This window comes from Sus scrofa, chromosome 6, assembly GCF_054392235.1.
Source record: "Sus scrofa isolate SSC_HxYL_T2T_F1_AM1 chromosome 6, Sscrofa_HxYL_maternal_Yorkshire_Landrace_v2.0, whole genome shotgun sequence".
Classification (NCBI taxonomy): Eukaryota; Metazoa; Chordata; class Mammalia; order Artiodactyla; family Suidae; genus Sus; species Sus scrofa.
The window spans coordinates 88,374,773-88,399,610 of record NC_139388.1 but is presented as its reverse complement, the minus strand read 5'-3'; the positions used below and the strand labels follow the sequence as shown (position 1 = coordinate 88,399,610).

Sequence of the window (24,838 nt, the reverse complement as noted above, 5' to 3'; positions counted from 1 at the left end):
TCCACTTGGAAAAATAGAGCAACAGAAATTTGTGGGACATTCCACCTGGAGAAATGAAGCTGCGAGTCACCTGCTCAGGAAAACGCTGGCAAGCCCTGGGACGGGACCCTGCCTCCCCACCCCCTAAGTGAGCAGGCTGCAGGCATCACACACTCACCTTGGCTGCATCCGAAACCGTGTTCCAATTTCCCCCGCTGAGGGTGAACTTCCCACTGCCGATCCGGGTCAGGATTTCCTCCGGTGTGTCACTGGGTCCGTTGGCAAATGGAGTATATCTGGAGAAAAGTCCACCCGACCTGAGTCTAGCCTCTGGCCTCCACCCTGGGGACTGTGTCTCCCACTTCAGACTGGGTGCTCCCAAAGGCAGGGCTGGGTGCCTTCCCTGAGACAGGCGCCCTGCCAGCCTGCACACTAGGGCTGGAGGAAGGGGCAGGGGGTGGAGGGGGTCCAGGCTCACCCCGCCAGCATGGTGTAGAGCAGGATGCCCAGGCTCCAGATGTCGCAGCCCTCGTCATAGCCCTGGCGCTTCAGTACCTGGCAGTTAGGAAGAGAGGGGAGGGCCGTCAGTCCGAGTGGCAGCGGCGAGTGGCCCCATATGCTTGCTTGCTGCTCCCCAAAGGGTAGGACAAGGGTCCCAGGCATGGGCTGATTCTACCTGGGCCAAGGCCACAGAGACTAGAGTCCTGGATGGTATGGGGCCTCTGGAGGGGACCCTGGCCTCCTGTACCAGGCCCCCTTGCTCTTGCAGCTGAGGGGGCTGGGCCACTCACCTCAGGTGCCACGAAGTTGGCAGTATAGCAAGGTGTCATGAGAAGCCCATTCTCAGCCCGCAGCTGCTTGGCAAAGCCAAAGTCACAGATACGCAGGCACTCAGGGTTTCCAGACTCGTCAACATACAGGATGTTGCTGGGCTTGAGGTCCCTGTGCACAACCTGGGGGCAGAAGGGTCAATTCTCAATGTTGGCAGGCTGCCAGCAGCCCAGGGCAACTGCCAGGGATGGGAGAGTTAGAAGATGGACACAGGGGTTGGGATGGAGGATCCAGAATCTAAAAGGAGAGGTAGGGGCTGAAAAGGGGCCTGAGCGCTACTGGTACTGCCAACCTGAAACCTTTAAGTCAATGTCTGTGAGGCAGTGCTAACTCCACCTGTCTACACCCAACTCCTCAAACCTGCCCATCACACAGTCTTACCCAATGGCAACTCCACCCTTCCCAATGCCTGAGCCAAAATCTTAAGAGTCACACTCCATTCCTCTTTTTTTCGCTCATATTCCTCAATCGACCCATCAGCAAGCTCTGCTGGCTCTACCATTAAAATATATCCAGGGGAGTTTCCTTTATGGCTCAGTGGTTAATGAACCTGTCTAGGATCCATGAGGATGCGGGTTCGATCCCTGCCCTTGTTCAGTGGGTTAAGGATCTGGTGTTGCCATGAGCTGTGGTGAGCATCGCAGACTCGGCTCAGATCCTGTGTTGCTGTGGCTCTGGCATAGATCAGCAACTGTAGCTCTGATTCCACCCCTAGCCTGGGAACCTCCATATGCCGCACATGCCGTGGGCGTGGCCCTAAAAAAAAAAAAAAAAAAAAATCCAGAGCCCAACCACTTCTTAGCATCTCTACTGGCAGCATCATTCTGACCCCAGCCTAACCACCATCCCTCCCCTGGATTACAGCATCCACCCCCTAACTGGTCTCCTTGCTCCCCACCTTGTCTTCCACAGCCTATTCTAAACAGAGCAGCCAGAGTGATCCTGTTAAATGTAAGTCAGGTCATGTCACCTCCAAGGGTTCCCCTCTTAAGAGGAAAAGTCTCTGCAATGGCTGGTGGCCCCACCTGATGAATCCCTGGCCCCTCGCCCACACCTCCTGCACTCTCTGGTCCCTCCCACTCTTCTCCCTGGGCTGGCTTTGGCCACACCAGCCTCTTTGCTCTTCTTTCAATGTGCCAAGCTCCCTCCTGCCTCAGGGCCTTTGCACTTGCCATGCCCTCTTTCTGGAATATTCTTCTCTCAGGCACCTGCTTGCCTCATTCTCTTCTTTTCTTTCAGGTTGCAGCTCAAATGTCACCTTACTAGTGAGGCCTTCCCTGGACCATTCTGTATAAAACAGCAATCACGGACCAGCACTCCTCAGTCCCCTCACTCTGCTTTCTCTTTATCCACAGCATTGACCACCATTGGATATTTACTTGTTTTCTGAATCCACCCACCGGAATGCAGACTCCGTGGGTGTTTTGCCCACTGCTGTATCCGGAAATTCAGGTTAGTTCCTAGCCCAGAGGAGGCATTCAATAAGAATCTGCTGAATGAATGGATGAATGACGCTTACTACTGAGGCCTTAAGCAAATGACTTTCCTCAGGCCCCATTTGATCATCTGGAACCAGAGGAGGCCAAGCCACCCTAATAACTTCTCATCCACCCCCTCTCCTTCTCCATGGTTCTATTCATAGTCACTCCTCTAACTCTCGCTAATTATTGACAACTCTCAGATCTCTGAGTCCGGGCTCCTATGGCTGCTTACCAGATGACAACCACTGAATATTCCATAGGCCCTCAAACCCAACACATCCCAGACTAAACTTGTCCTCACCCTTCTGTTCCTCCTCCCATGAGTTCACGGGGCCTCCCTGAGTGTGGTCAAAAACCTTCAGTGGCTCCCTACTACTTGCAGGATAAAGCCTGAGGTCCCCATCTGGATATGGAAGGCTTGGCGATCTGTTCCAGCCTCACTGTCCACTACAGTGCTCAAGTATCCCAAGCTCAGGCCGGGGGACAGGGGGGTTCCTTCAGCCATAAGTCACCATATCTATCGGGGGAAGCCCTCCTCACCCCAGCACCCAGCACAGGGCCTCACACAGAACAAGCACTTTGTGAACTTTGTGCACTGAACGAACGACTCACACCCTGAAACACGCAGAGACCTTGCAGGTTGGATCAGCTGAGTCTCACGTTAGCTGGCTTTATGAGATGGTTCTTGCATAGCCCCAGTGGAGCCATGCCAACAGGCTCAGAGGGTAGCTGCTGCTCACTCCAGCTGACAGTCACCATGCCCAGGTTCCCAAAGACAAATGACCAAACCAAGCCAAATCCCAAACAAGAGGACACCCATGCTGTGCAGGCCAAACAAAATACGTGTGCAGGCCAAACGCAACCACTGAGTCAACAGGCCCTGCTGGCCTCTGGCAGAGCTGTGATTTCAGTCAGGAGGCAGAGAGGCCAGAGTGGGAATCCTGGCTTTACCAGCAGTAGATGTGCAATCTTGGCATGTCACTTAATCTCTCTAGCCCTTGGTTTTCTCACCTGTAAAATGGGGCTAAGAGTGCTCAGCGCTCAGGGTTGCAGGAAGGAGCACATGAGTTACGTACCAGAAATATGCAGCCCAAGGCTTGGAAAATGGAAGCTGCTGCCGTAGTAACCCCAGCCTCTCTGGGGCTGAACCCCACCAACATGCTGGATGTTAAGATACAGCCACTGCCTGTTAAGAATCCCTTAAAAATTAGCAGACCACTGCTGTATAGCCACAGGGAACTTTACCCAATCAGTTGTGATGGAACATCATGTAAGGTAATATGAGAAAAAGAACATAAATATATATAAAAAACTGGGTCACTCTGCTGTACAGCAGAAATTGACAAAACTCTGTAAATCAACCATAACAAAAATTTTTTAAAAATGAGAGGAAGAACCGGAAGGATAGGAAAATGAGAGGACAGATGCTGTCAAAGCAGCAACCAATCACACACAAGTTAGGGGCACAGACTCTGGGGCCAGTTTAACTATGAGACTTGTACTTAAGCTCCCAGAGCCTCAGTTTCCTCACTTACAAAATGGGCAAAATGATACCCTCTTGTCACAGGTTCACGGAACAATTACATGAGTTGATGTGTAAAGTGCTTAGAATCTGGTCTGTGGAAAGCGCTGGGGATGCGTAGCTGCCCATATTGGCAGCATCTCTGTCATCATCAGCATCATTGGAGGACATGCATTTAGATGCCTATGACCGACCACCAAAAAAAAAAAAAAAAAAAAGGGTGAAGTTCTTCTTCATAAATCATCTGGTTAAGCAGAAAAGTCAAACTGTGAGGACCTCTCGAGTTCTCAGACAGGCTGTCCCCGGCATGCTGGGGCCGTTATGGAAACAATATGACGGAAGCTAGACTTGAAAGAGCTCCATGTATTAAACAAAGGACTCTTGCAAAATGAGATGGAAAAGGCAGACAACCCAATTTCTTTAAATGGATGAAAGACTTGTCAGACATTCCAAGACAGGCATTCTAAAAAAGAGGCTTTCCAAATGGGAATAAACCCACAAAGAGGTGCTCAACTTCATCAGTCATCAGGAAAATGTAAAGTAAAACCACTGTGAGATACTCCTCCTCATCTCCCAGAAGGGTTAAGATTAAAAAGGTGGAAGGGAGTTCTCTTGTGGCACAGTGGGTTAAGGATCCAGCATCGTCACTGCAGCAGCTTGGGTCACCGTTGTAGCGTGGGTTCGATCTCTGGCCCGGGGAACTTCCATACACCACAGGTGAGGCCCAAACAAAAAGACAAACAAAAAGATGGAGAGAATTCCCTGGCAGCCTAGTGGTTATGGATTTGGTTTGGTCGCTGCTGTGGTGCAGGGTTGATCCCTGGCCCAGAAACTTAGCGTGCCATGGCCCCCCCCCCAAAAAAAAAAAAAAAAAAGATAGACAATACCAAGTGTTGACAAGTACCAGGGCTCTCACATGCTTCTGGGGGGGGGAGGGTAAACTGGCAAAACAACTTTAACAAACTGGCAACAGGGAGTTCCTGTTCTGGTGCAGCAGAAACGAAATCTGATTAGCATCCATGAGGATGCGGGTTTCATCCCTGGCCTTGCTCAGTGGGTTGGGAATCTGGCGTTGCTGTGAGCTGGGGTACAGGTCACAAACACAGCTCGGATTCCGAGTTGCTGTGGCTGCAGTGTAGGCCAGTAGCTGTAGCTCCAATTCGACCCCTAGCCTGGGAACTTCCATATGCTGTGGGTGTGGCCCTAAAAAGCAAAAAAGCAAGAAAGCAAGAAAGCAAGAAAGCAAGAAAGAAAGAAAGAAAGAAAGAAAGAAATGAAACTGGCAACATCTACTAAAGAGGAGCATACACTACACTATGACCCAGCAATTTCACTATTAGGTTTACAGCCAGCATTAAAAATGGACAAGTGTGCACGAAAGACAAGTGCAGGAACATCACGGCAGCATTATTTGTCACAGTCAAAACTGGGAACAACCCCAAGTCCATTAACAGCAGGAAGGACAATTAAATTGCGGTCTGTTCACAGAGTAGAAACCACAGAGCAATGAGAAATGAGTGAAGTACAGTCACACAACCTCATGGATGAATCGCAGACCGAGGGCTGAGAGGCAGCAGTCAGATAGAAAAGAGTACGCGCCCTCGATAAAATCATAAGTTCCCTCAGGGTTATCCTCTGGGAGGGGGCAGGGACTGGAAGGGGTGGGAGGGGGTTGCGGGGAACTAGAAATCCTCCTTTTTCTTGATCTGGGTGCTGGTTATGCGGGTGTATTCACTTTCTGAAGATTTATTGTACGTGATGACTTTGTTTATAAGCTATTTCAATAGGAAGATAACATTAAAACAAACAAAGCCCCAGTGGACCCTGCTCCCAGTCCCCCCTTCCCATTCCTCTGCTCTTATGAGTTTCCCAGCTTCCAGATCACAGACACTGCCAAAGTATTATCGGCCCAGAGAATCTCCCTTCAAATATCTCAGAGAGAGCTTCCCACTTCCTCATCATCTGCTCCTGGTATCTGGAAAAGGCCAGAAACTAGAGACCCACAGACAGACCAAAACTGCAAAGATTTTCTTTGGGAAAGAAACAATATTCTCCCATTACACCTCCACCGAGTGGCTGTCTGTACTCAGAGATCTACCCCTAGCGGAGGGGCCCGATACTCTGGGGGGCAGCCTCCCCTCTAGAAAGCCCTTCCCTAGGCTTTAGGTGACCCACTGGAAACTCACTGCTTCGGCTCTGTCTTCTAAACCTTCTTAGGGTAACTTCAGTTTGTACTCACTTGAGAACAAAACAGGAAAAGGAAGCACATTTACTGTCTGACCTGACATATTTACATATTAGTCTGTTTGCACTGGCCATTTCAAAAAACAAAACCACTTCAGGGAGTTCCTGTCGTGGCTCAGCGGTAACAGATCTGACTAGTATTCATGAGGACCAAGGTTCGATCCCTGGCCTCATTCGGTGAGTCAAGAATCCTACGTTGCCGTGAGCTGCGGGATCAGTCACAGATGCGGCTCCGATCTGGCATTGCTGTGGCTGTGGTGTAGGCTGGCAGCTACAGCTCCGATTCGACCCCTAGCCTGGGAACTTCCATATGCTGGGGGGTGCTGGCCCTAAAAGACAAAAAAACAAAAAAACAAAACCACTTCAAACATGACCATTGACAGTACATGCAGTAACCAAACCAAAGCTCTGATTATGAGAGAAAGCTCTTTTTCACAAGACTCCCCCAAATAAGTTAGAGAGAATCAGACATTGCTTTTTTTTTTTTTCTGTCTTTTTGCCTTTTCTAGGGCTGCTCCCACGGCATATGGAGGTTCCCAGGCTGGGGGTCTAATTGGAGCTGTAGCCACCTGCCTACGCCAGAGCCACAGCAACGCAGGGTCCGAGCCGCATCTGCAACCTACACCACAGCTCATGGCAACGCCGGATCCTTAACCCACTGAGCAAGGCCAGGGATCGAACCTGCAACCTCATGGTTCCTAGTCGGATTTGTTAACCACTGCGCCACAACGGGAACTCCGAGACATTGCTCTTTTTGCACACTATGCTGAAATGACTGATTCAGGCAAAGGTCCTGAAAGGATGAAACCACCGCATGATGGGTTGGTGAGAAGCTTTGCAACACATCTCAGGGCCACCTACTGCCTTCCACTCGCACACCCATCCCCAGCCGGTTACAGCAGAAATGACTGATGACTATCAGGGGGCCACGAGAAGCCATGCTGGCAGGCAGACACGACGCTGTAGCAAGTACACTGCACCTCTCAAGGAGTGTTTTTTGACTCCTCGCTCCCAAAAAGATACTGAAGCTGATCTAATTAAGATGTTGTCTTTTTTTTTTTTTTAGGGCCGCACCCAAGGCATATGGAAGTTCCCAGGTTAGGGGTCAAATGGAAGCTGCAGTTGCCAGCCTATGCCACAGCCACAGCAATGGTGGTTCTGAGCCATGTCTGCAACCTACACCACAGCTTGTGACAACGCCAGTTCCTTAACCCACTGAGCAGGCCAGGGATCAAACACTAGTCCTCATGGATACTAGTTGGGTTCCTAACTGGCTGAGTCACAAGAGGAACTCTTACCTTGATTTTATGAGACTTCAGGGATATAACAAGTGAATGAAAGATGTGGACACTGCAGAGACTGCGATTCCAATACACCAAGCCCAGAAAAATTATATTTGAAAGGACAAAGAGGAGAAATGTGCTACTGACTGGGTACTATGTGAAAACAAGTAATTGCTAACTTTGTTAGTTATAAAAGAAATGTTTGTCTTTTTTTGAGAGTTATACAACTAAGATGATGTGAAGGCTGAAATACGTTTTTAAATACTTTAATTATAGGTTTTTATGGGTCAAGTGGCATAATATCTGCAACTGTCTTTCAAATGTACCCACAGATAAACATATATACTTGTATACAGAAACAAAGAGAGACAGAGAAAGAAAGAGATGAAGCAAATGTGGTGACTCTTAAGATTTGGGGAATACAAAAGGGAAATGTCGGGGGTTCCCGTCATGGCTCAGTGGTAACAAACCCGACTAGGACCCATGAGGATGTGGGTTCGAACCTTGGCCTCACTCAGTGGGTTAAGGACACGGCATTGCTGTGAACTATGGCGCAGGTCGCAGACTCAGCTTGGATCCCACGTTGGCGTGGCTGATTCGCCCCCTAGCCTGGTTACTCCTATATGCCACAGGGGCAGCCCTAAAAATAAACAAACAGAAGGGAAATGTTTTTCGTTGTACTATTCCTTTGACTTTTCTATAGGTTTGAGCTTTTTTCTCAACAAAAAGTTGGAAAAAATATTTCGGCAACAATAAAAAAAAGAAACAGAGGAAAGAGAGAGAAGGAAAGGGAAAGAGGAAGGAAGAAAAGAGGGAGAGACAGAGAGGAGATAAAAATCTGGACAATTCTTCAATCTGGTGTCTGGGGGTTAGGGTTATTATTCCCGTAGTTTCTGTATATGTTTGAAAGGTTTTTTTTTTGTTTGTTTGTTTGTTTTTCATGGCCGCACCTGCAGCATGTGGAAGTTCCCGGGCTAGGGGTCAAGTTGAAGCTGCAGCTGCCAGCCTACACCACAGCCATGGCAACACTGGATCTGAGCTGCAATGCCAGATCCTTAACCCACTGAGAAAGGCGGGGGATCGAACTGCATCCTCACAGACATTCTGTCGGGTTCTTAACCCGCTAAGCCACAATGGGAACTCCCTGTTTGAAAGTTTCCATACTAATAAGATAATGCTAAAAAAAAAAAAAACAAGGCAGAGTTCCCATCATGGCTCAGCGGGTTAAGAACCTAACTAATGTCCACGAGGATGCAAGGTTCGATGTGGCTCGGATCCGGTGTGGCTATGGCTGTGGTGTAGGCCAGCAGCTGCAGCTCTGATTTGACCCCTAGCCTGGGAACTTCCATGTGCCGCAGGTGCAGCCCTAAAAAGAGGGGGAAAAGAAAAGGTATAGGAATGATCTGGTTCTATTTCCCCCTGTGTTTACTTGGCCTTTTCCCAGGGGCCTGGGCTGGATCGTGGCTCATCCCTCAGCCACCCTGGGAGGGGGCAGCTCTCCTTATAGTGAGTTTGCAGATGAGGAAATGGCTCGGGTAAGAGGCTTTTCAACCTCACACACAGGACTTGTCACAGCCAGTCTGATTCCAGAGCCTGCATCCTTAACCCCCACATTAAAATATTATCTCATCCATGGAGAAGCTCATGCAGACTCTGTTTTCGGCTTCAATACCCTACAAAGACCTTTCCTAATTCCACCTTGTACAATGATAACAGCCAAGCCCTGCAGTTTGGACCTACAACTTCCTAGCACCTGCTGTCTTTCCAGGAGCATCGCCTCCTCTGTCCTAACAGCCAAACCCATGGCCAGATTTACCTTCCTGATGCCTGGCAGCTCCTACAGTGACCTCGGTGCTTCCTAACTCAAAAGCCCACTCCTGGAGTTCCCGTCGTGGTACAGCAGAAATGAATCCAACTAGGAACCATGAGGTTGGGAGTTCGATCCCTGGCCTCACTCAGTGGGTTAAGGATGTGGCGTTGCCGTGAGCTGTGGTGGAGGTCACAGATGCGGCTTGGATCTGGCACTGCTGTGGCTGTGGTGTAGGCCGGCGGCTACAGCTCCAATTAGACCCCTAGCCTGGGAACCTCCATATGCCATGGGTGAGGCCAGAAAAAGACCAAAAAAAAAACCAACCAAAAAAACCCACTCCCTATCTGTAGCCTCCCACCCAAATTCCTCAGTCAGACATCCTGGCTCCACTCTTCCCAGGCTGTGTGACCTTGGGCAAATGAACTCACATCTCTGAGCCACAGCCTTTTTACCTAAAAAGTGAGACCAATATACAGTACCTACCTAACAGGTAAAAATCAATTAAGGAAAGAACTAAGCATGATGCTTGCCTAGGACCTGAATAAATGTTTCTTTCTGTAATCCGGCCTCATCTCTCCTCCCTTCCCTCCCTTCCTTCCATCCACCCTCTCACCCACTCACCCATCCCCAGGCTTCCCTCTGTCTGGCTGGTTGAAAACTGCCACTGGCTGGGCCAGCCACGGTTCCTGCACTCTGCTGGTGGTATGACCCCTGGCAGCCCCCCACGCCCATGCGGTGCCCCTGCCTAAGACTTACTCCCTGGGAGTGCAGATATTCCACGGTCTTGCTGATGGTGTGCAGGACGAAGCTGGCCTCACGCTCCGAGAAGAATTTCTGCCGCAGGATCTTGTCCAACAGCTCTCCTCCCCGCATAAGCTCTGTCACCAGGTACACGTGTTTGCCATCATCGTACACCTGTCAGAGACCTCATCATCAGGCCCCTCCTGCGATGCCAGGACTGGGCCCTTTGGTCACCAGCTCACCAGGCCAGGAAGCCTTGGGCATTGTTCCACTCTGTGTCTCAGTCACCCTGGCAGGGTCTTTCTCCATCTGAGCCCCGTCCTCCCTGGACAGGATGCTGGCACTGGGCCCCTGACAGGTAGGAGGGCTCTCAGAGAATGCCTGGGTCCAGGTGGAGGGCTCAGGGGCACGAAGGGACCTTGTTACCCGTGGCATGTCAGACATGGACATGCCATTGTTATTCGGCTCATAACTGTCTCCAAATGTTAGTTATTATGGACCCAGTTCATAAACAACAAGGTCCTACTGGACAGCACGGGGAACTATATTCACTATCCTGTAATAAGCCATAGGGAGGAGTTCCCTGGTGGCTTAGCGGGTTAAGGATCTGGCATTGTCCGTGAGCAGAGGAGGAGGATCAGAAATCAAAGGAACAGCGGCCCCGAGGCCAGTCCTAGAGTCAAGTGCCCCATCCTCACCCCACTCTCAAGGACCCCCACTCACATCTTTCAAGGTGATGATGTTGGGGTGCTGTCCGTACCGCAGAAGAATCTCAATCTCTTCCGAGGGATCTCGCTTGCTCTTGTCAATGACCTGAGGAAAGGGGGGTGCATGTGGCAGTGTCGGGGGACAGACCCCAGAGCCCCTGCCTGCCTCAGAGCCCTGGCTGCAGAGAATGGAGTCTCAGCCGCATACCTTTCGCCCATCCAGAGCCTTCCATGCCAACCCTCCCCCACCACAGGGCCAGGGCGACACTGCCCCCACCTCCACCCCAGCGAGCAGCCCTGGCCGGGATGTGTTCAAGAGGCCCACCTTGACAGCATACTCCATGTTGGTGGCCTTGTGGACGCAGCGCTTGCACTCGGAGTAGGAGCCTACACCAATGGTCTCTTTTACCACGTAGCCATCACTAAAAACCAGGTTCTTCCCGTGTAGTTGCTGCAGGAGACCGGGCCGGGGGAGAGGGGGAATAACCCTCTGCTCAAGAATGCAGAGCTCATCCCTGAGAACCCAAGGCCTCAACTCAGTGGAGGTGGCACTAGGCAAGAGCCAGCAGGCCCAGGGTAGAATGTTAGCTGTGTGACTTTGGGCATGAACCAGTCCCTATCTGGGCCTCAGATTCCTACACTGTATGGCGGGCATACTCGCTGGCTCCAGGCTGCCTGGTGGCAGTCTGGGGTCAGGAGGTGCAGGCAACAAGCTACAACCCACACATGCATGGAGCAGCCTGAGGCTCTGAGAAGCCCGGGCAGGCCTGAAAGGGGACACAGGAGCCTGGAGCTGGGTTCCAGCTCTGCCACTTACTGTGACCCTTTAGTGAGTTGCCTCCCCTTTCTGGGTGACACAGCCCACGTCGCAGGGTGTCTCAAGGCTCCGAGACACTCACAGTATCAAAAGCTTCTATGGTGCTGAGTGAGTGGCAGGTACCATTTGGAGGACTTTTCACCAGGTGACCCACACAGCCCGTGGACAGCCCTGGTTTAATCCTCTCATCCTCACATCCAGTCTGGTTTAACATTTGTCCGGGACCAAGACATCCCACCTGGATAATGAATCACCTTAACTTTACCCGCATTAATTCACAGAATCCTTGACACCACCCTTGGAGAAAGGTTCCATCATCACCCCCATTGACAGATGAAGAAACTGAGGCACCAGGAAGATAAGTATCCCCTCCACTGTCCCTGACATAGGAAGCTCTGAACCCAGGCCGTGAGCTCGAGTCTACATTCTTGCCTCTCAACTCCAGGTTTCCCACAGAGCCAGGAAAGTGTGCCAAGGGGGCACAAGTGAGAGGAGACACGAGAACCCCACCCCCACCCCCATTAGGACCTGACAGTCCCCAGTATCACCACCCTGGGTCCTCCCTGGCATTTATCCAGACCCTACAACATCCTGGCTGTGTCAGGAAATTCACATCCATGTCATCAACCCTGCTCTACAAATGGGAAAACCCCCAGAGGGCCCCACGGTGGTGTCAGGGTTTGAACCCAAGTCATCCAAGTCTGAGCCTGTGTTCTCAGTCATCCTGTCTTGTGGCTTCTAGGTGGAAAAGGACAACTGGGCAGCCGTCTCCTGCCCCTCACCTGTACCACCGAGTGCAGGGGCGCCTGCGTGGCCCGGGGCTTGCCGTCATCCTCCATTAGGCCAGTGGCCACGAAGCTGAAGCCACGGAACAGCTGATGAGCACCAGCGCTGGGGGGGATGCCTGGGGAGTCTGCAGGGGCAGGACAGAGATGTGAGCCGGAGGAGGTACCCTTGACCCAAGGCAGCCCAGCAACGTGGAGCCCAGGGTTTTCAGGCTGGTCTCAGCAGCTGGTGGTGGTGGGAGCCAGAGCAGGAGCCCTCACCCCAGCCTTCGTTAGCCCATCTGTCCATGTGTGCTTAGCCCGGCCCAGCCCTGACACACCAGGAACACAAAGACCCTCATGTCAGAGTTTCTGCTGTGACGCAGTGGGATCAGTGGCATCTCTGGAGCTCTGGGACACACATTCATCCCAGGCACAGTGGGTTAGGGATCAGGTGTTCCCTCACCACGGCATAGGAGCATAGGTGGCAACTGTGCCTCCGATCTGATCCCTGGCCCAGGGAAGGCCTTATGCCATGAGGAAGCCAAAAAAGAAAAAAAAAAAAGACCCTCATATCCACCAGCACCCACCCAGGCCAAGACACTTCAGGCCCTCCTGGAGGCCTCCCGCCTCTGGTCTGCCCCTTCAGGTCCATCTCCTGTGCAGCAGGCAGAGGACTGGTCCCAACCCTAAATCGACCCCCTGCCTGTGCCCCTCACGTGCTCCCGTCTGCCCTCATGAGACAGCCCAGAGCCTCAGCCTGGCAGTGAGGTGCCTGTGATCTTAGCCTCCTCCCTCCTCCCCCAACCCCAACCCCACAGCTCAGCCACACCAAGCTTCTTGGATCCTTCAAGGAGACTCCGTGCCACTGCACATGCTGTTCCTGCTAACTATACAACTCATTCCTTGTCCTTCCTTTGAGGCTTGGCTTCGACCCTGTCCTCTGAGAAGCCGGGCCTCATGATGCTCCTCCAGCCCCTTGTGCTCCCCAGCAGCGGTTCCCACGTCTCTTTTGCCACCAGAGCCTGAGCCATATGAAGGCAGGGCCTGGCTCTGGCTTGTTCACCCTCAGTGCCTCCCATCGTTGGCACATAGTAGGGACCTGCTATATATTTGCCAGGTAAACAAAGATGGGGCAGACTGCTCAGAGAAGTGCTAAGCTCCCTGACACCACAGGAGTGCAAACCACAGTGAGAAAAACTCCCCTGTGGAGTTCCCATCGTGGCTCAGTGGAGACAAACCTGACTAGCATCCGTAGGATGAGGGTTTGATCCCTGGCCTCGCTCAGTGGATTAATGATCCGGCGTTGCCACGAGCTGCAGTGTAGGATGCAGACGTGGCTTGGATCCTGTGTTGCTGTGGCTGTGGCGTAGACCAGCAGCTGTAGCTCTGATTCGACCCTAGCCTGGGAACCTCCATATGCCTCAGGTGCAGCCTTTAAAAAAAGAAAAGAAAAATACACCTCCTACTAAAACCTGCCCTCCGGAAAGAATACTCTTCACCAATACCTGACCAAAAGGTTAGGATTTTTTTTTTTTTCTTTTTGTCTTTTTGCCTTTTCTAGGGCCGCTCCCACAGCATATGGAGGTTCCCAGGCTAGGGGTCTAATCGGAGCTGTAGCCACAGGTCTATGCTACAGCCACAGCAACATGGGATCCGAGCTGCATCTGCAACCTATACCACAGCTCACAGCAGCGCCGGATCCTTAACCCACTGAGCGAGGCCAGGGATCGAACTCACAACCTCATGGTTCCTAGTCGGATTCGTTAACCACTGAACCATGACGGGAACTCCCCAAAAGATTAGGATTTACCAAGCTTCCTCCTAGAAGCCCCCTCCTTGGCTTCCAGTGGTGACCACCGCCCTTGACTGAGTGGGCCTGTGACTGGGCCCACGCTCCAGATGAGTAGACTGAAGCCTAGCAGTGAGAGTAGCCAAAGCTGATTCCCACGCTTGCCCCTGATCTGGGAGCGTTGTCACCTTTGCTCTGCCAGACGGTCTCCACCTCACGTGTTTGTTGGGTCAGATTCTTTAGCCCTGACGTGACTGTGTCTGGTCTTCCCAGTGGCTGAAGAGGCCCGGGGCAGGGGTCCTGACTTTTCTGTTGTGGCCTTAATCGCCCACTCACCCCCACCCCCTCAGCCAGGCACAAAGAGGCCCATAGAGCCCTGGAGTGGGACAGCCAGGCAGGATGAGATGGGGACAAAGAGTGAGAGACCCACACGCCTGTCTGCCCACACACCTGGGCCTGCCAGAGCCCTGACCACCCCTTCGTCCCCAGGAGCTCCTGTCGCCCTGCTTCCCACTGTACCAGCCCAAGACAAACCAGACAAGGGACGCACCCTTGGGCGTGCGGGACGTGAACTCGGTGTCAAAGTAGAAGGTATCATCGGGTTGTGCCACGGCCGGCTTGAAGGGTGGCTTGATCTCACGCCGGTACAGCTTCTGCAAGGTGGAGCAGGCAGCCTGCTCACCACGGCCCCTCCACAGCCCGCCAGCAGCCCCGTGCAGGAGGAGCGAGGGCCTAGAGCACAGGCTACGCAGACAGGGCACAAGTGCTGGCCCTCGGGAGGCCAGCCTGTGCCTCCAAGGCCATGCCGTCACCTCTGGGCCAAGCAGAGGCCCTCGTCAATAAAAGCCCCCTCCCGCCACAGTCGAAGCCCTGCTGTGGTGGGGCTCGGGGGAGGGGGGGGGCAGACACTCACGTTCCAGTCAATGGTGGAGTAGAAGACATGCCGCTTGATCTCCTCGGCCCCGTCAGGGCCCGAGCCTGAAAGAGCCCAGATGAGGGGTCTGTCCCTGGGTGCTCCAAGCCCCAGACACCCGCCCTGTCCGCCGAGCAGCCTCACTGTGGTCTAGGACCAGTGGCTGGAACATGGGGGTGGCCGGGCTCCATCCAGCCATCATCCCAAGGTCTGCTGCCCCCCAGCATTTTCCACTTCCTGGAGCCCCTTTATTATCAAGTTCCAGGGTGCGGATGGGAGAAGGCAGGCCCAGAGAGGCCCGGCAACTCGTCCAAGGCCACACAGGACAAAGGCTGAGCCTGTTCCAAGATCTGCAGGGGGCCCCCACCTCCCTCCCAACCCAGGCCTCATCTCCTGCTCTTGTCCCCTTACCCCTGGCAGCCACCACACAGCCTCTCACTCCGCTTAAGCCCAGGGACCTGGGTGGGACCTTTCAGAGCCCAGCATGGTCATGGTCCAGGTGAACCCAGGAGCCAAGGAGTCAGCACACACTGAGCAGCTACTAAAGGCATGTTTATGCAACCTCATTGAATCGACAAAGCTTGAGACCATTGTCGCCCACGGAGACAAGGACTGGGGCTCCAGGGGGTGAAGTTAACTCCCCTGAGTCACTTCGCTCATAAATGGCGCTCATTCGCTGAACACATATTTGTAGAGGGACCACTGTGTGTCGGGCAGGGGGACCTATCATGGGGAGCCGAGCCTCTGACGCCCGAGCTCATGCTCCGTCTCTCGTGCCAGCAGCCTTGGCGGAGGAGCTGTGTGGGGGCCTCTGTCCTCATCCCCAGGGCGAGTGGAGATGACTCAGTTCCTGCCTTCCCCCTACACACAGGTCACCCCCCTGCCCCAAACGCCACGCATGGAGCCAGAAGGCAGGGTGGCCGGCGGCATTGTCTGCCCACACAAAGGACAACGGCCCCTTTCAGCCCCAGATGTGGCCCCGTGGCCTGGGCCGCAGCTGTACCCTGCTCCCCTCCCCTGAGCAGGGGTTGCTTACCGAGCCGGTTGGCAGGATTCCGCTTGAACAGGGCCCGCAGGAGGCTCTGGGCTTCCGTGCTCAGAAACTGGGGCATGCCTAGCTTCGCCCTGAAACAGCCCGCAGGCCTCGTCAGGGCTGAGCCCCGCCCCGGAGGCCCCGTCTCGCCTCCCGCCTCTGTCCAGGTCTAGCTTCCAGCCCCTTCCAGACAAGCCATCCACGAACTCCCCTCCCAAAGACTCAGGGATTCCCCTCCCACGGGCCCTGGTTGGTGAAAAGAAAGCCCTAGAAAGCATAATGCTTGACCCAGGAGTGTCTCATTAATGGGGAATCTGAACTCTGGCACCTAAACGGAAGCCGGGCGTAGGGGAGACTGAGGAATCACAGAGCGGCTGCATCTTACTTCAGAATCAGTGTCATGGTCTCTTTCCGATCCTTCCCCTGGAAGGGCAGGGAGCCCGTCAGCATCTCAAACTGCAGAGGACAAGGGTCTGATCAGGCTCTGGTCCCATTTCCCATGCCGCCGCCTCCTCCCACCCGGGCCACTCAGCTCCATTCCCAGGATGCCTGCCTGCCAGCTGGAGGTTCACCTGGATCAAGAATTGTGTCTGTCCCTCTGTCAATCAGATCACCAGGAACTACACTATGGGCCCCAGGCTAGGGGCACCCCAGATGGGGCCAAGCCTGGAACCCTCCCCCCTTTTTTTGTCTTTTCAGGGCCACACCCACAGCATATGGAAGTTCCCAGGCTAGAGGTCGAAACAGCTGCAGCTGCTGGCCTACACCACAGCCACAGCCACACGGGATCCAAGCCATGTCTGTGATCTACCTCACAGCTCACGGCAACACTGGATCCTTAACCCACTGAGTGAGGCCAGGGATTGAACCCGCATCTTCATGGATGTTAGTCAGGTTTGTTACCACTGAGCTACGATGGGAACGCCAAGCCTGGAATCCTTTTAAGGAAGGAAACTGCAGCTGGGTGGGGGTGAGGCCAGCTCAGCTGTGAGAGGACAAAAGAGCCTTAGAGACCATCATGACCCCTGACTATTTAGATGGGGAAACTGAGGCCCAAGGCCTGGGCACTCACCATCAGCACCCCATAGGACCACCAGTCTGCACTGTGGGTGTGGCCCTGGCGGTTGACGACCTCGGGGGCCATGTACTCCACTGTTCCGCAGAAGGAGTAGGCCTTCTTCTCGTGGTCAATGGCCTCCTTGCTCAAGCCGAAGTCTGTGGCAAGGAGGGCAAGAGCACACATCCTCAGGACCCCCTGCCTTCCTCCCGCCCCTCCCTGCCGCCCACCCCCTTGCCCAGAGGCCTGAGAGCATCACCTCCGTGACACTCAGGTGGAAGCTGAGGCCCAGAGAGGTTAGGCGACCTGCCCAAGGTTACACAGTGGGGAGCTGGGATCTAAACCCAGGACTTTCTAGGTCTGGGTCCCGGGCTTTTGAGCACATCCAAGTGCCTGGCACCGCCTCTCAGGAAGAACAGATCCCCTAGGACTCAGCCCAGGCCCATCAAGAGCCCATCCTGCCCTCCCCTGAAGCCTGAGGGGCAAGCGCCCTCCACTCACCAGTGAGCTTGATGTGGCCCTCCTCATCCAGAAGGATGCTGCAATGGAGAGATGGGAGTCAAGACCCCTCAGCCATGGGCCCTTGGAGGGTGCTGGTGACACCTTGGGGGCTGTGGAGGTTGGGCCCAGCCCAGAGCAGGTGGTCCACCCAGGTCCATCTGATGAATGGGTGGGTGGAGCGGGTGTTGGTGGTGCTGTGCAGGTGTGTTGCCTACCTTTTTGTTAATTCTTCTTTTTTTTTTTTTTTTTTTTAGGGCCACACCCGCAGCATATGGAAAGTTCCCAGGCTAGGGTCGAATTAGAGCTGTAGCTGTCAGCCTATGCCACAGCCACAGCAATGCAGGAGTCGAGCCGCATCTGTGACCTATACACCAGCTCATGGCAATGCTAGATTCTTAACCCACTGAGTGAGGCCAGGGATCGAACCCGAGTCCTCATGGATACTAGTTGGGTTTGTTACTGCTAAGCCATAATGGGAATTCCCTCTTGCTAATTCTTGAAACAACTGTGTGAGGTAGGTACTTTCATAGCTCCATTTTTTTTTTTTTTTTTTTTTTGGTCTTTTTTTGCTATTTCTTTGGGCCGCTCCCTTGGCATATGGAGGTTCCCAGGCTAGGTAGGGGTCTATCGGAGCTGTAGCCCGGGGCCTACGCCAGAGCCACAGCAACGCCAGATCCGAGCCGCGTCTGGAACCTACACCACAGCTCACGGCAACGCCGGATCCTTAACCCACTGAGCAAGGGCAGGGACCGAACCTGCAACTTCATGGTTCCCAGTCGGATTCGTTAACCACTGCGCCACGACGGGAACTCCCTCATGGCTCCATTTTTTTAACAATGGGGAAACTAAGGCTCAGGGGGGTGAAATAGCTCCCCCTGGTCATAGAGCCAGGCTGGTGGAGGCAAGATTTGAATTTGGGTTTGCCTCACTCTAAAAGCCAAGTCTCATTCTACCTCAGCACCTGCCTCTGGCTCCCAAGTTCCACTTAAGGATATTTAGATGTTAAGGAAAATTCTAGAAAGGATTATATCAAGGAATATCCTTTAATGGGGGCATCTCAGATGTCACACCAGGGTAGCAAAATGGTAGGTAACACCCAGCTACCGAGGAGACTGGTCCTTGGTAATGGCAGCGCTAGTGATCAGGCAGCCCACTCTGCTCCACCCACCCATTCATGGGGCAGCCCAAGACAGGGACACTTTCTTGGGGAGAGTCACACCCACCCCTGTTAGGCTGGCTCTGTCCTAGGAGAGACCCCAGGGCCTGCCTCTGAACCCTAGGGAGGCCGGGCGGGGCTGGGCCTTCACTCACTTCTCAGGCTTCAGGTCTCTGTAAATGATGCCTAGGCTGTGCAGGTGGTCCAGGCCCAAAGCCAGCTCGGCCAGGTAAAACTTCACATCCTCCTCCGTGAACATAACCTGCAAAAGGCAGGAGGGAGCTTCAGCTGGATCGCCTCTTCCTCGGGAGCTGGGGCACTGCGCAGTCAGCAGCTTCCTGGTCCTCCTTAGGGATTCCAGGGCCACACACCCTTCTCTTTATGAAGGGGTTTGCAGAACGAAATGACTAATATCCAAGTCACTCATGGGAGCATTGAAATGCAAATAGCAAAATCCTGGAAACAGCCCAAGGGTCAAGCAGCAGACTAAATGACTCCCCCCACATAACGGAGTGCTATGCAGCCGTAAACCAGAACAAGGGTTCCTCCATGTTCTGATACGGATCCATCTCCAAGACATACTATCATGAAAAAAGCAAAGTACAAAACAGTATATATGTAAGAAATATATATTGTATGCAAGAAAGTAGGGGGTCAGGATTCAGAACACAGGCTGAATGGGTTTGTATTTCCAAAGAAACGTGGGAAGCTTAGGCAAGAAATGAATAAAAATGTTTACCTATGGTGGGGGTTGGGGGTATGGGGCTGGGGTGGGAAGAAGACATCTCAATGAGTATCCTTTCTTTTTTTTGGGGGGGGGGGCTTTTTAGGGCTGCACTTGTAGCATATGGAGGTTCCCAGGCTAGGGGTTGAATCAGCTGCAGCTGCTGACCTACAACACAGCCACAACATGGGATTCGAGCCTCGTCTGTGACTTACACCACAGCTCACGGCAATGCCGGATCCTTAACCCCCTGAGCGAGGCCAGGGATCAAACCTGTGCCCTCAAGGACACGAGTTGGATTCGCCAGCCACTGAGCCATGATGGGAACTCCAACATTTTTCTTGTTAATCATGTATTACCTATTCAAACATTAAAATAACATTTAAAAAATTTTTAAAGTTTCATTTTCTTCTAAAGTTTAAGTTGTATTAATGGTCCCCACTCCTTTTTGTTGGTTGTCCGCACAGCATACAGGTGCAACCTACACCACAGCTGCAGCAACGCCACCTGTGTTCTGGGGCTGGAGAGACGCCACCGATCCTGTTGCACCACAGTAGGAATCCCAATGGCCCCATTTTTATATCTGGTTCAAATTATTTCACATCAGTTCAAGATCCTTTTGGTTAACAGTGGACATAATATTAAAGTATCGAGCTTTCTGGGTGGACCTGGGCCTCTTGCCATCCTCCCAGCCCCACCCAGGGAAGCCCTGAAGGAATGGAAATAAAGAGGTGAGAGCCACCCTCAGCTCCCCGGAATCAGGGTGGCATCAGATCCAGAGCCTGATTCCCTTCAGCCCAACTTAGGGGAAACTCTCAGAGGCTTTGCCAGTGAATGGCTTCTGTCTCAGGGTGGGTCAGGGTCTTCTGCGCAGGCCTGGGGAGAGGTTGAGAGGCCTCACTGTGCCACCAGCCCCATCCTGGGTCCCTCTGGCAGTGGGCCCCAGGGAGTCAGCTCACCTCTTTGGAGAGCCGTGTGAAGAGGTCCCCGCCACGCAGGAAGTCCAGAATAAGGTAGAGCTTGCCCTCGGTCTGGAAGGCTGGGGAGAGGGGAAAGGCAGTGGTGGAGCCAGCTGGGCCCTGGGCCCCGCCCTCCGCCCCAGCTCCCTGGGTGTCAGACGAGGGGGGGGGGGGGTCCTATGGGGAAGGCAACAGCCCAGCAGCAAAGGCAACGGCTGGCAGGTGGAGTGGGAGCTCAGGTACTGTCTGTAGTCTCACCGTAGTGCAGCTTCACCACAAACGGGTGGTTTACGTCAGCAAGGATGTCTCGCTCCATCTTAGTCCGAACACGGTCACGCACTGGCCAGAGGACGAAGGCAGTTACCAAGGGCCTGGCCACCCAACACAGCCACCCCCCAGCCCTGGCTAAGAAGGGCTCTCTTTTCTACTTGTTCCTCACATCTCTTGGCAGTGTCCAGGGCTGGGCCCTTGGTGCCCTGCCCATCTCTCTAGCCCTGTCTCTCACCAGGCCCCAGGGAAACTATTCAGTGCAACCAGTGTGAGCAACCTGTTCCTTGTGGGCCCTCAGTCTCTGCCCCTGCATCTGCCACCCCTGCCCCACCCCCGGGATGCCTTCAGCAGCCTCCTCTCCATCTGGCATAAAAATCCCCAAATCCAACCTGGAGCAAGCAGATTCCCTGGGCCTGAAATTCAGACCCGTGGGTCTGAGCAGGCATCCCACAGACACTTTTGATTTGTTTTGTTTTTTTAAAGAATAAACGTCCTGGACTGAGGGTTTGGGATTGGCAGGTGCACACTGTGGTATATGAAATGACTAGCCAACTGGGAAAGTCACAGAATTCCCGTAAAGCACAGGGAATTCTACCTAACGTTCTGTGATAATCTATACAGGAAAAGAATCTGAAAAAGAATCTGAAAAAGAATGGGTGTGTGTTTATGTTTAACTGAATCACTTTGTCGTACAGTAGAAATTATCACAACATTGTAAATCAACTATACTTCAATAAAACTTTAAAGAATCGGAGTTCCCGTTGTGGCTCAGTGGTTAACGAATCTGACTAGGAACCATGAGGCTGTGGGTTTGATCCCTGGCCTTGCTCAGTGGGCTAAGGATCCAGCATTGCCGTGAGCTTCGGTGTAGGTCACAGACATGGCTAAGATCCCGCGTTGCCGTGGCTCTGGTGTAGGCCAGCGGCTACAGCTCCGATTCGACCCCTAGCCTGAGAACCTCCATATGCCACAGGAGCGGCCCTAGAAAAGGCATAAAAAAAAAAAAAAAAGCTGAAAAAAAAAAAAGAATAAAAGTCCCAGGAGTTCCCTTGTGGCTCAGTGGGTTAAGTATCTGGTGTTGCCACTAAAGCAGCCCAGGTCGCTGCTATGGTGATAAATCGATTCCTGGCCTAGGAACTTCTGTATACTGGGTACAGCCAAAAAAAGAAAAAAGGAAAAAAGAGAAGAAAGAAAGGCCCTAAGAAATTCTCATCAGCAGCAGGTTCTTCTGTGATTTAGTTCAGGCTGTTCCTCCTCCAGGAAGCCTTCCTTAACCTGCCATGCTGAAGTGGGGCCCTCTGGACCCTACAGTGCTACACTTCCCCCTTCAGAGCACCTTTAGCCCTCCACTTTGTTGTATGTTTGTAAGCCTTCTGTTTTAATTTTTTTTTTTTTTTTTTCTTTTTAAGGCCGAACCCACAGCATATGGAAGTTCCCAGGCTAGGAGTGGAAACAGAGCTACAGCTGCCGACCTGGGCCACAGCCACAGCAACGCAGGATCCAAGCTGAGTCTGTGACCTACACCACAGCTCACGGCAACGCCGGAGCCTTAACGCACTGAGCGAGGCCAGGGATCGAACCCACAACCTCATGGTTACTAGTCAGATTTATTTCCGCTGCGCCACAATGGGGAACTCTTTTAATTTTCTTGTTTCCCTCATCAGACATGGCTGGGACCATGCTGGATTAACTACCCTAGTCAATGTTTCCCACATACACCTAACTTATTTGTTTATTTATTTATTTTTGCTTTTTAGGGCCGCACCCGCAGCATATGGAGGTTCCCAGGCTAGGGGCTGGAATCGGAGCCACAGCTGTCAACCTACACCACAGCCACAGCAACGCCAGATCCGAGCCACATCTGTGACCTATACCACGGCTCACAACAACGCCAGATCCCCAACCCACCGAGCGAGGCCAGGGATGGAACCCGCAGCCTCATGGATACTAGTGGGATTCGGTACCACACTCACGCTTTCAAACCACCTGTACACTTCTGTTCACACAGATAGTCCTTCCTGGGGGGGCCTCCCTCTATATTTTCGGACGGGAGAGAACATGTAACTTAACTCACCCTTCAAGGCACAGCTCACATGGCTGCTCCTATGTGAGCCCACCCACTGTAAAGCCACCACCCATGCTCCCGACTCCCGGTCACAGCACCGACTGCATCGCCCTGCAGGGTCTGCTCAGCCTCTCCGGTCCCAGCCTGCGAGCCCTTCATGGCCTCTCTCCTCCCAGAGTCCCTCCTGAGGAAGGGCTCCCATCTCCACAAGGCTGGCCTTGGGGCACCACAGCTACATCACCCCACAGACAACCCTTGGTGGCCACATGACCCCAAGGCCAGCAACTCCTCTTCTCCCCACCTCACCCTAGCCGTGGCCCGGTCTACCTGGTCAGTGGCCATACTGGTTTCCAGGCTGGTCAAAGAGTCACTGCCCAGCCCCAAGCCCACTCCCAACCACCCTGACGCCCTCTGTAGGTTCCGGAATTCGAGACCTGGGCTCAGGTCCCTTCTGAACCTCTCCGCCTTCCATCTCCACAGCCCTGCCTTGACTCAGCCTCTCCTACCCGCCCAGCTGCCCTCCTCCCCAGCCCCCTCTGCTCCTCTCTCACCCTCTCCTCCCTGAGAGGTCTCCCTCAGACTCTCCTAGCATCGAGAAGCAACTCTGCTGACGGACGCCTCTGCCCCACCAACCCGATGCCTGATATCCGAAGGCCCCCCCACAAATACACTGCACTCACCCCCTGCCTCCTCCCCAGCTGTGGTCAGTCATTGGCACTTGGCTCAGGGGGAGGGGGAAGGGATGGGGTTAATCCCTAGAAGCCTTTCCTGGGTGGACCCTGTCTTTGCTATCAGGTGAGGTGGGAGATGAGGAGTGGCTGAGAACAGCCTGTTTCTCTACCTTCAGACCAGGTGATAAGCTACCTCCTCCATCAGACCTAAGGTCCTTGAGAACCGGGCCGTCTCCCTGCCTCCCTGGGCTCTGCGTGGGGAGGTACCCCCCCACTCACCTTTCAGCGTCGCCTTCTTTAGTACCTTCATGGCGTACAGGTGTCCACTGTCAGGCCGGGTGATCTTCCGAACCAGGAAGACCTGAGGAGGCAGCGGGGGCGAAAAGCAGGGAGAAGCTGGGGAGGGGGCTGAACCCGTGAGCTCCCCTGCTCCAGGTCCCAGGCTGACCTTGAACTTCCTTGGGCACCAAGTAGACCTTGCGTCCGCCCTGGGTAGCAAGGTGACCTCTCTCTTCCTGTCCTCAGACCCATCCGCCCTTGCTCTCTGATCCTTTGAGCCCCGAGGGGACCCTCCCACCCCCACCTCTGACGTGACTAGCACGACCCTCCCAGCTGTGCACTCAGGACTCACTTTGCCAAAGGATCCCTGGCCCAGAACCTTGAGGAGCTCAAAATGGGACGGGTCGGCCTTCTCGGAGCCTGCCTTGACGTGGTGCGTGATGGAGATCTCCTTGAGGACGCCCTCATCCTGATGGAGGAACAGAGCTGGTGAGTGTGGCGGGCCCCATCCAGGGCAGCGTGGGGCATGTCCCCTCATCCAAGTCTTCTCCCACCAGACCTCAGCAGACAGCGTCCTGCAGGCCCAACCAGACAGGCCTCCCAGGTCATCAGTACCAAACGGGCCTCAAAGCCAACGAGGGTCAAACTACCAAGAGGCCAGGTCAGGCGAAGCCCTGCTCCTATTGCTCCTGTGGCTCCAGCCTGGTCAGGCCCAGAGGGAGGCCCAGGCACAGCCAGGCTGAGCCAACCCAGGCTCTGGCTGAGGCCCGCACACCTGCCCCAGGTCCTCCCCGTGGGGCTCCCCTCGCCCTGCTGCAAAAATTTTGATTTTGCCACAATAGGAAGTACAATTTATTCTCACACTGTGAAGGCACAACTGGGCTTTTGTTCCTGGGCAGGATGGAAGATGGGTTCCCTCCAGCTAGAAGGACAGGGCTGAGATACAGAAGAACTCAAGAGGCACCTAATACCCTCCCACCAACCCAGTAGGTGCCAGTCTGGGATGAGAAGGAGCTAAGGCCAGAGACCCTAGGCCCCATCCTCTGAAACTTCCTTGAGACAAATCTACCAGAAACCTCTTGCCAGGTCCTGGTGGTTCGAGGACCCCTCTGGCCACCCACCAATCTGCCCATAGTGCCCTGGAACCCTGAAGTGCTTCCTTCGTTTCCCAGGAAGCAAGTCTGGGCAGCGTCCAATCACCGAGAAGGGTCAGACCCAGGCAAGGAGAGCCCAGAGCCA

The 24,838-nt window shown here is 53.6% G+C and overlaps 1 protein-coding gene across 5 annotated transcripts in view; it reads right to left on the bottom strand.

Annotated features, from left to right (window-relative positions):
• Positions 1-24,838, bottom strand: part of RPS6KA1 (ribosomal protein S6 kinase A1) — a 42,128-nt gene that overhangs the window by 2,177 nt on the left and 15,113 nt on the right. For 3 of the 5 annotated variants that reach the window (NM_001243214.1, XM_021093348.2, XM_021093347.2), the window contains 18 exon segments: positions 158-275; positions 458-534; positions 771-932; positions 9,907-10,065; positions 10,615-10,704; positions 10,924-11,049; positions 12,198-12,328; positions 14,522-14,624; positions 14,885-14,949; positions 15,921-16,009; positions 16,303-16,373; positions 16,990-17,132; positions 17,476-17,513; positions 18,787-18,893; positions 20,315-20,394; positions 20,573-20,653; positions 23,600-23,681; positions 23,952-24,068. In NM_001243214.1, the coding sequence (NP_001230143.1) occupies positions 158-275; positions 458-534; positions 771-932; positions 9,907-10,065; positions 10,615-10,704; positions 10,924-11,049; positions 12,198-12,328; positions 14,522-14,624; positions 14,885-14,949; positions 15,921-16,009; positions 16,303-16,373; positions 16,990-17,132; positions 17,476-17,513; positions 18,787-18,893; positions 20,315-20,394; positions 20,573-20,653; positions 23,600-23,681; positions 23,952-24,068 (1,839 nt within the window). 5 annotated transcript variants of the gene reach the window in all.